Raw genomic sequence first — 20,000 nt, forward strand, 5'->3', positions numbered from 1 at the left:
AAATCTAGAGTGGGCATGTTGGATTTCAGTATGCCCAATCCTTGGTTCCCATAAGAGATAAGTTGGATGCCACAAGCATCTGGCAGCATCTTATTCCCGTCCCCCACTGAAAACACATGCCAAGTCTGGATATGGGGGGTGTCGGGAGACATAGTGGTCAGCTGAAATCTAGAGTGGGCATGTTGAATTTCAGTATGCCCAATCCTTGGTTCCCATAAGAGATAAGTTGGATGCCACAAGCATCTGGCAGCATCTTATTCCCATCTACCATTGAAAACGCATGCGAGGCCCTGGATATGGGAGTCGGGAGAGATGTAGAGTATCTGTATGGACAAGAGATGATTTAGAGGTACAAAGTGCCATGGGGAGAGAAAATGAGAGGGACACAGGGTTGGTGGTTGAGGAGGGAGACAGAAAAACAAATAATCCCCCGAGTGGTAGGGAATATGTCGCCAGGAGAATTGGTGGGTGCTTAGAAAGTCACTTATTGGTCCCCCCCAGCCCCAGACATCAACGCCCCGACGCCTTTTTTTTTTTTCTCCCCTGGTTTTCTCGTCCCTGTTCAGTATGAGGTCTGTATTCACCGGGCGGTGTCTGCCATGTAACCGTCTTCTGTTTCCTGTCAGGGGACATCAGGCTCCTGCTCGTCTGGATAAAAGAGAATTTGCTGAAAGAACGCCCCGAGCTATTTATTCAGGGAGATACAGTGTGAGTATGACGGACAGCTCTCTCAGCGCGCACACTGGCCTCATAGTCACCAATAGACGCCTGGAAGGTGGGATTGACCACAGCACGTCCCATTCACAGGAAGCCGGGATATGGGGGGCTGTTTGATGGGAGCGTTACACTGCGCTCCAAGAAGATCACCACTGATATCAAAGCTCACCTAGAGCGTGAGGACCCCGCTATACAGCACGGAAGAAGGGATTGACCCTAAAACCCCTCTACATACGACAGGGTCAAACCCATCTTCTTTCCTCTCCTTCTTCCAACAGCCATAACTTTTATTTTTCCATCAACAAGGACTTTTTTATGTTTGTTCTAGTTTTGCTTGACACTGTTCATTTTACGATATCCGATCGCTCTCACGTCACCTACACCTTTCTAGAACTTGACCATTTCTTATCATTGACTCTGCAAAACTTCCTGTCACTCTTATCCAGTCTTGTCTTGACTATTACATCTCTCTACTAATCAGTCTCCTTCTTATTAAACCATCTTCTCTCAAATCCATCCTGAAGACATCAGCAAGGATCATATTCCTCTCCAGCTGCTACACCGATGCCTCCTCCCTGTGCCAGTCATTACACTGGTTACCCATCAGTTACAAAGTACAGGATAACCTCATCACTCTCACGCACAAAGCGCTCCACAGTTCTGCACCGCCCTACATCTCCACCCTCATCTCTATCACCTCCCATCCTCTCCACAGCTCTGCACCGCCCTACATCTCCTCCTTCATCTCTATCACCTCTCGTCCTCTACACAGTTCTGCACCGCCCTACATCTCCTCCTTCATCTCTATCACCTCCCGTCCTCTCCACAGCTCTGCACCGCCCTACATCTCCTCCTTCATCTCTATCACCTCCCGTCCTCTCCACAGTTCTGCACCGCCCTACATCTCCTCCTTCATCTCTATCACCTCCCGTCCTCTCCACAGCTCTGCACCGCCCTACATCTCCTCCTTCATCTCTATCACCTCCCGTCCTCTCCACAGTTCTGCACCGCCCTACATCTCCTCCTTCATCTCTATCACCTCCCGTCCTCTCCACAGCTCTGCACCGCCCTACATCTCCTCCTTCATCTCTATCACCTCCCGTCCTTTCCACAGTTCTGCACCGCCCTACATCTCCTCCTTCATCTCTATCACCTCCCGTCCTCTCCACAGTTCTGCACCGCCCTACATCTCCTCCCTCATCTCTGTCTATCACCTCCCGTCCTCTCCACAGTTCTGCACCACCCTACATCTCCTCCCTCATCTCTGTCTATCACCTCCCGTCCTCTCCACAGTTCTGCACCGCCCTACATCTCCTCCCTCATCTCTGTTTATCACCCTACCTGTGCCCTCCAATCCACTAATGACCTAAGACTGTCATCCTTTATAATCTGAACCTGCAAGACTTCTCACGAGCTGCACCATTTCTCTGGAACGCACTACCTATCACCTCACTTATCTAACTATTCCCATTTTGATTGACACTATTCATATTTTGATATCCGATCGCTCGCTCTCTCATGTCACCTACACCTCTCTAGTATTTCACCTTTTCTTACCATTAACTCTGCAAAAACTCTTCCTGTCGCTCTTATTCATTTTCGTCTGGACTGTTGCACCTCTCTACTAATCAGTCTCATTACTAAACCATCTTCTCTCAAATCCATCCTGAAGGCCGCAGCCAAGATCATATTTCTCTCCAGCAGCTACACCGATGCCTCCTCCCTGTGTCAGCCATTGCACTGGTTCCCCATCCGCTACAAAGTACATGATAAAGTCATCACTCTCACCCAGAAAGCTCTCCAGAGTTCTGCACTGTCCTACATCACCTCCCTCATCCCTGTCTATCACCTACCCGTCTTCTCCACAGTTCTGCACAATCTATATCTCCTCTCTCATCTCTATCACCCTACCTGTGCCCTCCATTCCGCTAATGATCTAAGGCTGACATCTTCTATAATCCGAATCTCCTACTCCCGTCCTCCAAGACTTCTCACGAGCTGCACCAATTCTCTGGAACGCACTACCTATCGCCTTACTTCACTTATCTAACTGTTCCCGTTTTTGCCCTTAAATTTTTTTTGCTCAAATTTGGTCCTTTTTATCATGGGTTTACACCTTCCAGGCACTTATTGGCCCTCTGTATGGGTGCCTGTGCACACACTGGCTGGTGACCGGTCCATGCAGAGTTATGTGAACCCCCTATTGGTTATTTTGATGATTGGACTGTACGACACAAGCACTTTTGAGGGGAAATGTTGAAAAAAATGTTTTTTTGGTTCCTTTTTTACGTCGTTCATTGTGTGGTAAAAATGAACTGATAACGTGACTGCAGATTACAACAATTACGGTGATACCAGAACGCCTTTTTTGAGGGTGAGATGCGATAACTCCCCCCAAAAACAACAATTCTGGCTTTTTTAAATTTTTTGGGTTCATTTCATGTCTTTGTAGATCAATTAATCGCCTTTTTAATTGCGTTTTGTTCTAAAAAAAGAAAACCGCAATTTTGGCTTTTTTTTTATTTATTTCATATTTTTGTAGGTCAAACTTTTTGTGGCAATATTAAAATGCTTTTTTTTTGTAATTTATTGGGTGATTATGCATATCCAGGCCAATTAAATATTACTGTTGGTTTGACAGCGGCATCTAACTGGTTAATCAGCAGCGAGTGGAGTTCGCTCCCCCGAGCGCGGCTGCCGTCCCCGAGCGCGGCTGCCGTCCCTGATCGCGGCTGCCGTCCTCGATCGCTGCGGCTGCCGTCCTCGATCGCTGCGGCTGCCGTCCTCGATCGCTGCGGCTGCCGTCCTCGATCGCTGCGGCTGCCGTCCTCGATCGCTGCGGCTGCCGTCCTCGATCGCTGCGGCTGCCGTCCTCGATCGCTGCGGCTGCCGTCCTCGATCGCTGCGGCTGCCGTCCTCGATCGCTGCGGCTGCCGTCCTCGATCGCTGCGGCTGCCGTCCTCGATCGCTGCGGCTGCCGTCCTCGATCGCTGCGGCTGCCGTCCTCGATCGCTGCGGCTGCCGTCCTCGATCGCTGCGGCTGCCGTCCCCGATCGCTGCTGCCGTCCCCGATCGCTGCTGCCGTCCCCGATCGCTGCTGCCGTCCCCGATCGCTGCTGCCGTCCCCGATCGCTGCTGCCGTCCCCGATCGCTGCTGCCGTCCCCGATCGCTGCTGCTGCTGTCCCCGATCGCTGCTGCTGCTGTCCCCGATCGCTGCTGCTGCTGTCCCCGATCGCAAAAGGCTGCTGTCCCCGATCGCAAAAGGCTGCCGTCCCCGTTCGCTGCTGCCGTCCCCGTTCGCTGCTGCCGTCCCCGTTCGCTACTGCCGTCCCCGAGCGCGGCTGCCGTCCCCGATCGCGGCTGTCAGATGCAGATAGTGGCTGTACAATACTGCTGGCACCATACAAGCACACCTGGTGTGACGTGCCCATATGTCAGGGGTTAGGGAGGATTTTTTGGAGCTGATGGGTAATCTATGATTGGCCGTAAATATTTGATCAATCGCGGTCCTTGACCCCCCCCCCCAGCATGATGAAGGGGCTGCAGCATTTACATAGGCATACCAGTTCACGTGAGGGCGCGCCGCTGTTGTCATATGCACCTCCATATTGATATGCAGGTTTTTGGTCCTTTTTCATTATCGTCACCGCCAGCTATTCACTGTGTTTGTGTTCCCTTGCAGGCGGCCGGGGATCCTGGTTCTGGTGAATGATGCAGACTGGGAGCTGATGGTAAGCCTGTGGCAGTGGTCCCCGGTCTGTACGGTAAAGCCTGCTCGGACACTACTTATCTGATGTAATGAATGCAGACTGCGTCGCCGGGCTCCCGTGCGGCCTGGCAGCGGGCGGGACGCTACAAGCATCCCAAGCTTTGCTTCTTCTCCCTGCGGGTTACAGTGAATGTCAAGGGCAGGAAGGCCACCCATTGCCTTACATTGTGAGCGACATAAGAAGGACACACAATGAGGGGGGCTTCACTTCCCCGCCCATGAAAACAAGACCCCATTATCAAAATGGTCGCCCCGTGGGTGGAGTGCCAGCCTGTTTAATCAGTCCGCTTTATGAGCGTGGTGCTGAATAGGCCGGAGCGTAGTTTTAGGTCACTTTTACTTTTCTTTTATAGCAGATTGTTTTGTCTTTTTTTTTTGTTATCGAGAGTGTTTGCGATGGTTGTCGGGGCTCTGACGAAGGTTAAAGGGGTATTCTCGTCCCGGTAAGTAATAGGGTATGCCATCACTAATGAACTTCTGATTCCTTCATAGTTGGGTTTTTTTTTTGCAGCAGTTGTCAGGAACCCCCCTTTACTCCCGTTAGCATGTTAAGGTGGCACTCAATAAATAAATGGAGTGGCGATCAAGGTCTGACCACCCATTTTGGCACTTCGTGGAGGTCTCTTTTGTTGATCCCCCATAGATCTGGAGGTCTAAGGGGATCACGTCTTCTTACCTGGCTGCCCTTTAAAGCAGAACTCCGACTAGTGATGATTAAGTGAAGGCATATCCTAGGAAAATGGCATCACTTACAGAGATGGGAGTACCCCTTTAACCTGTATGGAGGCCTACCAACACTATATTAAGGCAGGGTCTACACGGTGATGTAGGCAGTGAATGGGGTTGGATTGTGACCTGCCCGGTACCTTATACCCATCAAGCCACAAAGAAGGGAATTTTGTTACTTACCGTAAATTCCTTTTCTTCTAGCTCTATTGGGAGACCCAGACGATTGGGGTATAGCTACTGCCCTCTGGAGGCCACACAAAGCACTACATCAAAAGTGCAAGGCCCCTCCCCCTCTGGCTATACCCCCCCGTGGTATCACGGGTTCTCCAGTTTTAGTGCCAAAGCAAGAAGGAGGAAGCCATTAACTGGTTTAAACAAATTAACTCCGAATAACATCGGAGAACTGAAAAACCGTTCAACATGAACAACATGTGTACCCGCAAACAACAAAAAAACATCCCGAAGGACAACAGGGCGGGTGCTGGGTCTCCCAATAAGAGCTAGAAGAAAAGGAATTTACGGTAAGTAACAAAATTCCCTTCTTCTTCAGCGCTCTATTGGGAGACCCAGACGATTGGGACGTCCAAAAGCTGTCCCTGGGTGGGTAAATAAATACCTCATGTTAGAGCTGCAAAACAGCCCTCCCCTACGGGGGTGTCACTGCCGCCTGCAGGACTCTTCTACCTAAGCTGGCATCCGCCGAAGCATAGGTATGCACCTGATAATGCTTGGTGAAAGTGTGCAGACTGGACCAGGTAGCTGCCTGGCACACCTGTTGAGCCGAAGCCTGGTGACGTAATGCCCAGGACGCACCCACGGCTCTGGTTGAGTGGGCTTTTAGCCCTGAAGGAACCGGAAGCCCCGCAGAACGGTAGGCCTCTAGAATTGGTTCTTTGATCCATCGAGCCAGGGTGGCTTTAGAAGCCTGCAACCCCTTGCGCGGACCAGCGACAAGGACAAAAAGTGCATCGGCACGGCGTATGGGCGCCGTGCGGGAAATGTAGATTCTGAGTGCCCTCACCAGATCTAGCAAACGTAAGTCCTTTTCATACCGGTGAACCGGATGAGGACAAAACGAAGGCAAGGAGATATCCTGATTAAGATGAAAAGAGGATACGACCTTAGGAAGAAACTTTGGAATAGGGCGCAGCACAACCTTGTCCTGGTGGAACACCAGGAAGGGAGCCTTGGATGACAGAGCTGCCAGCTCAGACACTCGCCGAAGCGATGTGATCGCAACAAGAAACGCCACTTTCTGCGACAGCCGAGAAAAGGAAACTTCCTTCAGAGGCTCGAAGGGCGGCTTCTGGAGAGTAACTAGTACCCTGTTCAGATCCCATGGATCTAACGGTCGCTTGTACGGGGGCACAATATGACAGACCCCCTGCAGGAACGTGCGCACCTTAGGAAGACGTGCTAGACGCTTCTGAAAAAACACGGATAGTGCCGAAACTTGCCCTTTAAGGGAGCTGAGCGACAAGCCCTTTTCTAACCCCGATTGCAGGAAGGAAAGAAACTTGGGTAATGCAAATGGCCAGGGAGACACTCCCTGAGTAGAGCACCAGGATAAGAAAATCTTCCACGTCCTGTGGTAGATCTTAGCAGAATTCGACTTTCTGGCTTGTCTCATTGTGGCAACCACTCCTTGAGATAATCCTGCAGATGCTAGGATCCATGACTCAATGGCCACACAGTCAGGTTCAGGGCCGCAGAATTCTGATGGAAAAACGGCCCTTGGGACAGTAAGTCTGGTCGGTCTGGCAGTGACCACGGTCGACCGATCGTGAGATGCCACAGATCCGGATACCACGACCTCCTCGGCCAGTTTGGAGCGACGAGTATGATGCGGCTGCACTCGGATCTGATCTTGCGTAGCACTCTGGGCAAGAGCGCCAGAGGCGGAAACACGTAAGGGAGCTGAAACTGCGATCAATCTTGAACCAAGGCGTCTGCCGCCAGAGCTCTTTGATCGCGCGACCTCGCCATGAATGCCGGGACCTTGTTGTTGTGCCGGGATGCCATTAGGTCGACGTCCGGCACTCCCCAGCGGCGACAGATTTCCTGAAACACGTCCGGGTGAAGGGACCATTCCCCTGCGTCCATGCCCTGGCGACTGAGGAAGTCTGCTTCCCAGTTTTCTACGCCTGGGATGTGAACCGCGGATATGGTGGATGCTCTGTCCTCCACCCACATTAGAATGCGCCGGACTTCTTGGAAGGCTTGCCGACTGCGCGTCCCTCCTTGGTGGTTGATGTATGCCACCGCTGTGGAGTTGTCCGATTGGATTCGGATCTGCTTTCCTTCCAGCCACTGCTGGAAGGCTAGTAGGGCAAGATACACTGCTCTGATTTCCAGAACATTGATCTGAAGGGTGGACTCCTGCGGAGTCCACGTCCCCTGAGCCCTGTGGTGGAGAAACACTGCTCCCCACCCCGACAGACTCGCATCTGTCGTAACTACTGCCCAGGATGGGGGCAGGAAGGATCTTCCCTGAGATAATGAGGTGGGAAGGAGCCACCATTGTAGAGAGTCCTTGGCCGTCTGGGAAAGCGAGACTTTCCTGTCCAGGGACGTTGACTTCCCGTCCCATTGGCGGAGAATGTCCCATTGAAGTGGGCGCAGATGAAACTGCGCAAAGGGAACTGCTTCCATGGCTGCCACCATCTTCCCTAGGAAATGCATGAGACGCCGCAAGGGATGCAACTGGCCCTGCAGGAGAGATTGCACCCCTGTCTGTAGTGACCGCTGCTTGTTCAGCGGCAGCTTCACTATCGCTGCTAGAGTATGAAACTCCATGCCAAGATACGTTAGTGATTGAGTCGGTGATAGGATCGACTTTGGAAAGTTGATGATCCATCCGAAAGACTGTAGAGTCTCCAGCGTAGCATTCAGGCTGTGCTGACATGCCTCCTGAGAGGGAGCTTTGACCAATAAGTCGTCTAGGTAAGGGATCACCGAGTGTCCCTGAGAGTGCAAGACTGCTACCACCGCCGCCATGACCTTGGTGAAGACCCGTGGGGCTGTCGCCAGACCAAATGGAAGAGCTACGAACTGAAAATGGTCGTCTCCTATCACAAAACGTAGAAAACGTTGATGTTCTGTAGCAATTGGCACGTGGAGATAAGCATCTTTGATGTCTATTGAGGCAAGGAAGTCTCCTCTGGACATTGAGGCAATGACAGAGCGGAGGGTTTCCATCCGGAACCTCCTGGCGTGCACATGTTTGTTGAGCCGTTTTAGGTCCAGAACAGGACGGAACGAGCCGTCCTTTTTTGGAACCACAAAGAGATTGGAGTAAAACCCTTGCCCTTGTTCCTGAGGAGGGACTGGGATCACCACTCCTTCCGCTTTTAGGGAATCCACCGCCTGCAGCAGAGCATCTGCTCGGTCTGGATGTGGGGAGGTTCTGAAGAACCGAGCTGGAGGACGAGAATTGAACTCGATTCTGTACCCGCGAGACAAAATGTCCGTCACCCACCGGTCTTTGACCTGTGACATCCAAATGCCGGAAAAGCGGGAGAGCCTGCCCCCGACCGGCGATGCGGAGGGGGGGGGCTGGAAGTCATGAGGTAGCCGCTTTGGAAGCGGTACCTCCATTTGCTTTCTTGGGGCGTGTGTGAGTCCGCCACGAATCTGAGTTTCTTTGCGTCCTCTGAGTCCCTTTGGACGAGGTAAATGGTGTCTTGCCCGAACCTCGAAAGGACTGAAACCTCTGCTGCCACTTTTTCTGCTGAGGTTTGGATGTTCTGGGTTGTGGTAAAGAGGAGTCTTTACCCTTGGACTGCTTAATGATGTCAGCCAATGGCTCGCCAAACAGTCTATCTCTAGATAAAGGCAAACTGGTTAAACATTTTTTGGAACCAGCATCTGCTTTCCAGTCCTTTAACCACAAGGCTCTGCGCAAAACTACCGAATTGGCGGACGCCATTGAGGTGCGACTGGTAGATTCTAGGACCGCATTGATAGCGTAAGACGCAAACGCCGACATCTGCGTGGTAAGGTGCGCCACTTGCGGCACTGCTGGATGCATGATAGCATCCACTTTTGCTAAGCCAGCTGAAATAGCCTGGAGTGCCCATACGGCTGCGAATGCCGGAGCAAACGACGCGCCGATAGCTTCATAGACAGATTTTAACCAAAGGTCCATCTGTCTGTCATTGGCATCTTTAAGTGAAGCGCCATCCTCCACTGCAACTATGGATCTAGCTGCAAGTTTGGAAATCGGGGGGTCTACCTTTGGACACTGTGTCCAGCGCTTGACCACCTCAGGGGGGAAAGGGAAACGCGTATCTTTAGATCGTTTAGAGAAACGCCTTTCTGGGTGAGCGTCGTGCTTTTGGATTGATTCTCTGAAGTCAGAGTGATCTAACAAAGCACTCAATTTACGCTTGGGATAAAGGAAACGAAACTTCTCCTGCTCCGCAGCCGCCTCTTCTGCTGAAGGGGCTGGGGGAGAAATATCCAACAGCCTATTGATGGCTGAGATAAGGTCGTTTACCATGGCATCCCCATCCGGGGTATCCAGGTTGAGAGGGGTTCCAGGAATGGATTCCTGATCACTCTCATCAGACACATCACAGGGAGACTGATTGCGCTGAGACCCTGAGCAGTGTGATGACGTCGAGGGTCTTTCCCAGCGAGCTCGCTTAGGGTGGCTGGGGCCATCATCTGAGTCATAATCCTCGGCCTGTGAAGCCGGGGACCCCCCTGTGGGCTGGATACATTCCAAGTAAGGGGGACCTGAGGACAGAGGCCTCGCCGTGCCCAGAGACTGAGCCCCATGCATAGATTGCAAGGTTTCAAGGATTTTTGCCATAGACACAGACATATTATCTGCAAAAACTGCAAAGTCTGTCCCTGTCACCGGGGCAGAACTTACAAGCGTCTCAGCCTGGGTCGCTACCTCTCCTGACTCCGGCTGGCGAAGCAGCACCGGGTCGGGGCATTGCACACAATGGGGGTCATCGGAGCCTGCTGGTAGATTAGCCCCACATGCAGCACACGCAGTATACACAGCCCTTTTTGCCTTGGCCGCCTTGCGTTTTGAGGATGACATGTTGCTGCTTCCACAGAGCGATCTGGGATATGCAGCCAGAAGCGCACCTCACAGTGCAAGAAATACAATATCTCTATATCCTACACAGTACACTGATACACAGTGAGGCACTAGAGGGACCAGCACAGAAAAATCGCTTACCGCCCGCTTAAAAAGCGGGTGTGTGGTCGCCAGATAGCCCCTAGTCCAGGTCTCCCAGAGCCTTGCGTCCTTCCTCCAGCCAGGCATGCATGTAATGGCTGCCGGCGTCTCGAGAGAGGAAGGGGGGCGGGCCCTGGGCGTTCCTGGCCAAGAGCGGGAAGCCTGCTTCCCTCTGTGCCAAGTGAGAGGGCTGGAGCATGTAAATCAGGCTCCAGCCCTCGTCGCTGCTAGCGAACAGCGTCTCTCCCCTACCCTGAATGACAGGGTGGGGGCGGGAACGAATCGGAGCTGCCGGCGTCCTAGGCCCAAAAAGCCGGGGACTAAATTTATAACCGCCGCCGCCGTAAAAGCGCGGACGGCGGATCCCCGGCGCACCACAAGTCACAGCAGCGCCGCCCGGTCCAGAGGGGGTCGGCGCTGCGTTCCCATACACAAAAAAGTCCCCCAGTAATCTGTAGGGACACCAACTCCACGTTGCGGTCCCCGGCGCACTACAACACCCAGCCAGCCCGGAGTGTGTCTGTGCCTGCCGGGGACACAGAGTACCTGTATGATGCAGGGCCTGTCCCTGATCGTACTCCTGCTCCGTCTCCATCAGGTTCTAATGGGTCTGTGGATGGAGCCCGGCATCAGAGCTGAGAGGCCGGCAGGATCCCACTTCCACAGAGCCCTACCAGGGGATGTGGAAGGAAAACAGCATGTCAGGCTCCAGCCCTGTACCAGCAATAGGTACCTCAACCTTACAACACCATCCAGGGGTGAGAAGGGAGCATGCTGGGGACACTATATGTGTCCTCTTTTCTTCCATCCGAAATAGTCAGCAGCTGCTGCTGACTAAAATCTGTGGAGCTATGCATGGAATGTCTGACCTCCTTCGCACACAAAGCTAAAACTGGAGAACCCGTGATACCACGGGGGGGTATAGCCAGAGGGGGAGGGGCCTTGCACTTTTGATGTAGTGCTTTGTGTGGCCTCCAGAGGGCAGTAGCTATACCCCAATCGTCTGGGTCTCCCAATAGAGCGCTGAAGAAAAGTTGTATTGTTTGCACTTCGATGGTCGCGGTTCCTTGTGGGGTGCAGTGCACCCTCATTATGCTGCGATCTGTGGCCTCGTGGCTCAACATCGTCAACCAGGGATGATCGAATATCACAAATATTCGGCAATATTTGGCTTCGCGGATATTCGACGAATAGGTCGCCGCTATGCGAATATTCTATGCGCAATGTAAGTCTATGGGAAGCCCGAATAGTTGCTATTCGGCAACTATTCAAGTTTCCCATAGACTTACATTGCGCATAGAATATTCGCAAATAGTCGAATAGCGGCGACCTATTCAGCGAATATGGGCGTAGCCGAATATTTGAGGTATTCGATCATCCCTATCAACCATCATAATCTAATCTGTACTGGCTCTCTTGGGGTACATTGTCACGTGACGTTTTATATGTGGGCATCGTGCTGTGGATTTCACCCCTGATAGGTTAAAATTACTAGAAATCCATGCCGAAATCAGCAGCACTTTTTGCTTTACTGCACTGTGCCATGGATTTTAGCTGCGCAGGTAAAATCCTCAGCTCAGTGTGGATTCATCCTTCAGTTTTTCAATTATTTGCAAATGTGAAAGCCTTTGGATTGGCAGCCATAACGCTCCCCTCTCCAATCTATCAGCCAAGATCATATTCCACTCCAGCTGCTACACCGATGCCTCCTCCCTGTGCCAGTCATTACACTGGTTACCCATCCGCTACAAATTACAACATAAACGTATCACTCTAACCCACAAAGCGCTCCACATTTCTGCACTGTGTCGCTCAGCTTTCTGAAGATCCGCATACCAGGCAGATATATATGCCATTCAGTGTCTATAGAAAGCTGGGTAATGGCTTTTTGGAGGTTATAACGTAGGTCCCCAATGTATAAGGTGTTTCTTGCCTCACTTGTGTTTTCCCTGTCACATCCACAGGGTGAGCTGGATTACAAGATTCAAGATCAAGACAACATCGTCTTCATTTCTACATTACACGGGGGCTAGAGGAAAAGTCCGCAGGAAGCCATTACGTCCACACGGAAGGATCCCTGGCATCTATATCAGTATGTCCTACTGCGGGTGACGTCTGCCAAGACCCGTGTCGTGTCACGTCTCCGAACTAATAGGTCAGACCCATCTGCTCTGTGACATCTCGGACGTCTCAGTTACCGGTGGCCTTATAAAACATGTCAGCTACACCGGGAGCCTCCTAATTAAGGCCACCGGGAGCCTCCTAATGAAGGCCACCGTGAGCCGTCTTCTTATTAAACATGCCAAACTTCACCCTTCTCTGTGGTATTGCGTGATTATCCTCCATCACAATGATCTAGATGTGGTAGCCATAAATCTATTCGGCCGGGTCTACCCCTTTAAATGGTTATGGGTTCCTGTCTACTTCTTACAATAATCTGACCTGAACCCGGCCGCCTTTATGAACTGCCGCAAAAATGGCTTCCCGCAGTATTTTATAACCTGACCTTTTTATATTCTCGAAAACCAGACTGAATTAAGTCGCAATCGGCATACAAGATGGAAGAAAAATGACTTTCCCTATGCCGGATGAAAGCCAGCGCCGCGCCACGCGTTTCACTCCGCAGCAGCATTGTATTGCAGATGAGAGCGTGAGTGAAGCCTGCTGTAATATCCTGATTTATTAAAGGGGAGGAAAAATAATCTCGTAAGCCGAGGGTGATGATTGCGGCGCCGTTTTTTTTTTCCTTGGTAGCCATCAAACGCGCTGTTGCTCACCCCTGCACACTTAGGCACCTTAGTGAGTTTTCAGGAAAGGGAATTTATGCTCTGACAGTGAAAACTCCACCTCCGTCCTATGGCTCCGTGCGTCTCGCTGTCCTCCCCCATCGTCCTGCCTCCTCACTGCTGCAGTGTTTGCTGTAACAGAGTAATAAAAAGAGCTCCTATCGATTCATTGGGATAGGAAAGGCCCCCCCCCCCCCCGATGGATGAGATTTCTCCGGCAGCAGCTATTGTACGGCATCACTTTACTGCCGCATCCCGAATTGACAGCATACACAGGGTTAATATCGTACAACCTATAAATATTTGAGTTGGCGCATTTCGCAACACGGCTGCGCCGCTTACGATCGCCCAATAGGTCTCCATATCTTAATGCATACACTACGCCATTGTGCCGGGGTGAAGGGATGACATATTGGCGTCACGGAGGGGGTGGCAGCTACTTGGCGTTCTGCCCCGTAAAGAAGATATCCATTTCATATAATTAATGAGGCCTTGTCAAACCCAATATGGCAAATAAATATTTTTTTGAGACCTAAAATGAAAAAATCCTAATCCGTGAGCATTGACTATTTTTATTTTTACGTGTGTCAATGATAAACGTTTTATTATTTTTTAATATTCAAGAAAAATATAGTTTTTCATTATATATTTTACATTAAAAAATGATGTCCACATCATCATTATATAAATAATAAAAATTTTATTATTTTTTAATATTCCAGAATTTTTTTTTTTTAATTTATTTTAAATAAAAGTTGTTGACCTTTGCTATTAAATAATATATTTTTTTATATATTTAACATTAAAAAAATGGTTTCTACCTTCGCTATTATGTAAATATACATTTTATTTTTATTTTTAATATATATATATATATATATATATATATATATATATATATATGGGTTTTTTTTTAATAATGAAATATACATAATAGCGAAAGCGGAAACCATTTTTTTAATGTAATATATGTATGTATATATATATATATATATATATATATATATATATACATACAGTATAGATACATATATATGCATATATATAGATATATATATAGATATATATGTATTATATATACACATTATATATATATATATATATATATATATATATATATATATATATATATATATATAATTTTTTTTTTTTTACATAAAAAATTATTTCCACCTTCGCTATTATTTAAATATAAAGTTTATTATTTTTTATTATTAAAAAATATATATATATTAAAAAATTATAAAATGTATATTTACATAATAGCGAAGGTAGAAACCATTTCTTAAATGCTAAATATATAATTCAAATATATTAAAAAATATATATTTTATATTATTTACAATATATATATATATATATATATATTACATAAAAAATGGTTTCCGCCTCCGTAAATAATATTAACTTTATTATTTTTTAATATTCAAGAAAAATATATTTTTTCATTATATATTTTACATTAAAACAGTGTCTGCCTTCGTCATTATGTAAAAAATATACATTTTATTAGTTTTTAATATTCAAGAAAATTATCTTTTTTTACATCAAAAAATGGTGTCCACCTTCGCATATTATATCAATAATATAATTTATTTTTTTTTAATATTCAAAAAATATATATTTTTCCATTATAGAGTTAAAAATAAAATGGTGCCCATCTTCGCTGTTATGTAAATATAAATTATATTTTTTTAATATTCAAGAAAAATATATATTTTTTCATTATATATTTAATATTAAGAAAAAAAAAAAAGGTGTCCACCTTCTCCATTATGTAAATAATATAAATGTTATTTTTCTAAATGTTCAAGCAAAATATATTTTTTTAACTAAAAAAAATGGTGTCCGTTGTTGGCATTATGTAAATAATATACATTTTATTATTTTTTAATATTCAAAGAAAACATTTTTTAATGATACATTTTTCATAAATGTGTCCGCGTCCACCATTAAATAAATAATATAAATTGTATTATTTTTTTAATATTCAAGAACAATATATTTTTTAATATATTTTGCATAAAAAATTGGCGTCAAGCTTTGCTAATATGTAAATAATATAAATTATATTATTTTTTTAATATTCAAAAAATATATATTTTTTAAATAAATTGTATCCACCTTCGCTTGTTATGTAAATATATTTTTTTTATTCATATTTAAGGAAAATATATATTTTTTGAATATTAAAAAAAAATAAATTATAAGTTCCACCTTTTCTTATTATGTAAATATAAATTTTATTATTTTTAATATTAAAAAAATATATATTTTCTCATATTTTACATAAAAAATGCTGTCAGCCTCCACCATTATGTAAATATAAATTTTATTAATTTTCAATATTAAAAAATATTTTTTCTCATTATGTATTTTACATAAAAATAAAATGATACCCACCGTCACCATTATGTAAATAATATAAATTGTATTATTTTTTTAATATTAAAAAAAAATCAATACATATTTTATAATAATTGGTGTCTGCCTTCACCATTATGTAAATATAAGTTTTATTATTTATTTTTTTAATATTCAAGGGAAATATATTTTTTCCATATATAAATTCATATATATATATACATTACATTATTCATACATTGCATTACATATAAAAAATGGCGTCCACCTTCGCCATTATGTAAATAATCTACATTTTAATGTTTTTAATATTCATGGAAACATATTTTTTCATTATATATTTTACATAAAAATTGGTGTTCGCCTTCGCTATTATGTAAATATAAATTGTTTAATGTCCTAAAAATATATTTTTTTCATTATATGTTTAACATTAAAAACAATGGTGTCCGCCTTCATCATTATGTAAATAATATACATTTTTATTATTTTTTTAATGTTCAAGGAAAACATATTTTTTAAAGCTATATTTTACATAAATAAAAAAAAAATGGAGTCCGCCTTCGCCAGTCCACCAGGCGACTTATGTGCTCCGTCAACCATGCAGTCCTTTAAGGAGTCTCTGCAGTAATAGAATTTATGTTCTTAAGGTACAAGGTTCTTTGCATCTCCATTTTGATGGAAAATAACCCATGTAAAAAAAAAATATATATTATTTTATTTCTTCTTTTGTGACTTACGATCCATTCTTTTCTTGGTTGGAAGGAGAAAAAAAACAACAAAAAATGCCCTTTTTCTCCGTTAAATTACCGCTTACAGAGGCGTTTTTTAAAGCTGAAGGTCATTTATCAATGTGTCGCCACTTTGAAACGTTGGTGATGTTGATAAATTTGTTTCAGTCCTGTTAAATTCTCCTCAAATTGTTCGAAGTGAAGGGGGTGGGGGGTGCGACGGCCATGTTATCAACAGGAAGACCCCCGATCTCTGCCGCCTTACCGTGTACTGACTTCTAGTCGCTAAACTGTCTGAGACCGCGGCATTGTCTGGCCTGCAATATTGTCTTACAGTGCGGAAGACGTTAAATCTGACAGAAATCGCCCTCCTCCACTTCATATATGGCGGATATCGCCGTCTACTGTACTTCATCATTGCCAAACGACAATGTGACCACGCTCCTCTTTTGTTCTGTGCTATAAGGTGCGGTAAAATTAGCATTTTTATATATTTTTTTTTTTAGCTGCATTTCCAGTATATTCCTGACATGGTGCATCAATAGAAACCATCACTTACCAGTGGTGAAGAGATATTGATTTTTTTTTTTTTTACAGCATAGCTGGCAGGCATCTTTTGATTAAATTTTCCTTTTTTTTTATTTATTTTTTTTAATATATATTTTCTGACAATAAAAATGCAAAAGTAAAACAAAATATGCCGATAAAAAATACATGACTCCATTATTAAAAATAAAAAGTACATGTTTCTGTGCATGGAATACAAAAAAATAAAACAAAAAAAATATATGTATATGTATAATATGTGTTTATATCTATACAATGTATATGTGTATATATACATTATAAATATAATATATATATATATATATATATATATATATATATATATATATATATATATATATATATATATATATATATATAAAATCTATCCCTTTTTGTTTTTTGTCCCTTTTTCTTAAAGACCATCCCTGGTCAACAAGAAAGTCTGTCACTTAAAATATTAGTTCCATGTCATCTTATGTACATTGACTGTTCCTCTATAAGACCCTGTCATTTTAATGGTCGTCGCTCAAGGTTTTTTAATGTATTGTCCTTTCAACCAATATGGCACCTATGTGATGTTTGTGCATATAGTATTTACGTGTATTTTACCTCAGGCACATGCGTTTTTTGTTGTTTTTTTTTACCTCAGGCGAGCGTTTATTTTACCTCAGCACATGCGTTTTTTTTACCTCGGGCACGCGTATCTCAGGCACGCGTATCTCAGGCACATGCGGGGTTTTTTTACCTCAAGCACACGTGTATTTTACCTCGGCCATGCGTGTATTTTACCTGTGCTGCGCGTGTTTTACCTCAGGCACACGTCGTTTTTTTTTTATTTTTTATTTTGTTTTTACCTCAGCCGCTCATGTTTTTGTTTTTTTGTTTTTTTTACCTTGGGCACGCGTGTATTTTACCTCAGACACACATACCTCAGGCACATGTGACTTTTTTTTTTTTTACCTTGGCATCCATTTACCAGCCATTACTGTGCTACAACTCCAAGTGCGCCTGGACTGGTTGACAATAGCCACCACTGTGGCGGCCATTATTAAGCCTTCCTGCCCAGCTATGTGTGTGAAGGGTTTTGTGTCATTTACTCGGGGTCACACTGTGGGTAATCTCTACAGTCATTAGTTGATGTATGAATCATGACATATAGTCATGGTGTACAACTGGGATTCATATGATTGGTACTGTAGTATAAAATGGCCGACCGACGAGGAAACCTATTGGGACCACACAATAAACATATTCACATTTTAATCCTATTCAACGCTAATTATCATCTGTTGATTCTTCCTTTTGTAAATTAATTATCCTTTGACAAAGATAAGTCTTGTGATTGAACGACTTTATTGCAGGCTGTGGCAGCCATTTTGAAAAATAATATCTTTAAAGTGTGGAAAAGAAAAACATGGCTGCTTTCTTCCACTCTTTGATATGGGCTGTGGGAAGTATTTCAACTCGGCGGTGTTCATGTGACGAGGGCTGAGCTGCATTACCAGACACAGCCTGTGCACAAAAGTGGTGCTGTGCCTAGAAGAAAGCAGCCATTTTTGTGTCGTCATAGGCAACCCTTTTAATGGAGTTTTCTGAAAGCCTCAAAATCAGAGTTAAAATGGTCCTTGTGGATCAGAAATGTGGCCATGTTGACTATGATAACTAATCAGGTTACCGAATATAGATTAGTTGCTGTGATCAATATGGCCGCCTCAACCCCATGGCTGTTTTCACTAATATGTGCTTTCTTGGTAGTCGGTGACCAGGTTTCTACACACGTAGAAGCCATTGCCTCATAATGTGATCTTATTAGACATTAAATAGGCCTCATGTTTCATAACTAATTTAGGCCGAAAGGGTAGACATTTTGTTGTAGCAGCCAATCAGATTGCTTGTATCATGGAAAAACCTCCACTGAAGAATAAAAGAAGCAATCTGATTGGTTGCTATGGGCATCATCTCCCAGTTTCTGTCTCCGCTGGGTTTTATGCACAAGGCCTAATACATTTGTGTGTGTATATAATATACACTCAGTGGAAAGTCAATAAATGTGAATCCAATCCTAGATTAACTTGCCTGCCCTTGTTATAGAGGAGCATGTAATGAGGAATATTATTATGGAGCACATGAGGATTAGTAACGGCTTGTAATATGGATGATGTATCTATTACACCATGTATAGATAGAAAAGAAGTCGTAACTGATGGTGCCTGTAAAGTGCTGTGGAAATGAATGGCTATATAAGCGACTAAATAAAAAAATTTATAAAATTCAGTGGTAACCGCCATTATGAAGCAAATTAGATCCATAGATGGTAATGCATATAGATATTATTATGGCGACTAATCGGCGGGCCACCATTCAGATTATTATCGCCATCTTTTATTTACACCCATAACACATTTTGTTGCCTACAATGTCAGTGCGTATCGTCAATTAAAAACATTTGGTGTGGGTCCGACATTCACATGGTTGGGCGCTAGATGTGGTCACGCTCAAAATGTTATACAGTGTGATAGTATACTGTACTTATTCTAATTTTTAGGCAATATCCCAGTGGGGTGTGTAATGGTAATATTCCATTGTGTGATGTCATGATGACATCATCAATGTAAGAAAAGAGAGGAGTAGGGGTGCGATCATGGTTGAGTACAGCCCTCATATTTGCTATTGTAAAAATTTTAACCAAATTATGTCAGTGGGCAACCATTTGATAGATTCATCTTGACCATAGATGAATCTTATATGAAGAAGATAATTATCCAGGGACACTGGCTACTAAGCTAGCGCCTGCAAGCTTACCATAGCCAAAATGATATTTGAAATGTTGCACACATTGTAAATTGTATTTACAATACAATTTAATTGCAAATGCGATTATGTAAAAAAAATACTGAAATTGTCTTAAGAAAAATTATCCCTTTAAATGAGGGATATGGACAGTTGTAGGTGCCTCTTATCTATCTATCTATGTATGCGTGTGTATGTATGTGTATATATATATTATATATATATCTATATATATATCTATATATATATATCTCTATATATATCTCTATATATATCTATATATATATATATATACACATATATATACACACACACACACACACACACACACACACATAGATAGATAAGCGACACCTACAACTGTCAT

At 44.4% G+C, this 20,000-nt stretch overlaps 1 protein-coding gene across 1 annotated transcript in view; it reads left to right on the forward strand.

Moving 5' to 3' along the window:
• URM1 (ubiquitin related modifier 1) overlaps nt 1-12,725 on the forward strand; it is a 28,688-nt gene extending 15,963 nt beyond the window's left edge. The window contains exons 3-5 of the mRNA XM_075323014.1: nt 627-708; nt 4,401-4,449; nt 12,378-12,725. Coding sequence (XP_075179129.1) covers nt 627-708; nt 4,401-4,449; nt 12,378-12,446 — 200 coding nt within the window. The 3' untranslated portion in view covers nt 12,447-12,725. The remainder of the gene's footprint in view (nt 1-626; nt 709-4,400; nt 4,450-12,377) is intronic.
• Nucleotides 12,726-20,000: the final 7,275 nt, after the last annotated feature.

This window comes from Anomaloglossus baeobatrachus, chromosome 9 (genome assembly GCF_048569485.1).
Source record: "Anomaloglossus baeobatrachus isolate aAnoBae1 chromosome 9, aAnoBae1.hap1, whole genome shotgun sequence".
NCBI lineage: Eukaryota > Metazoa > Chordata > Amphibia > Anura > Aromobatidae > Anomaloglossus > Anomaloglossus baeobatrachus.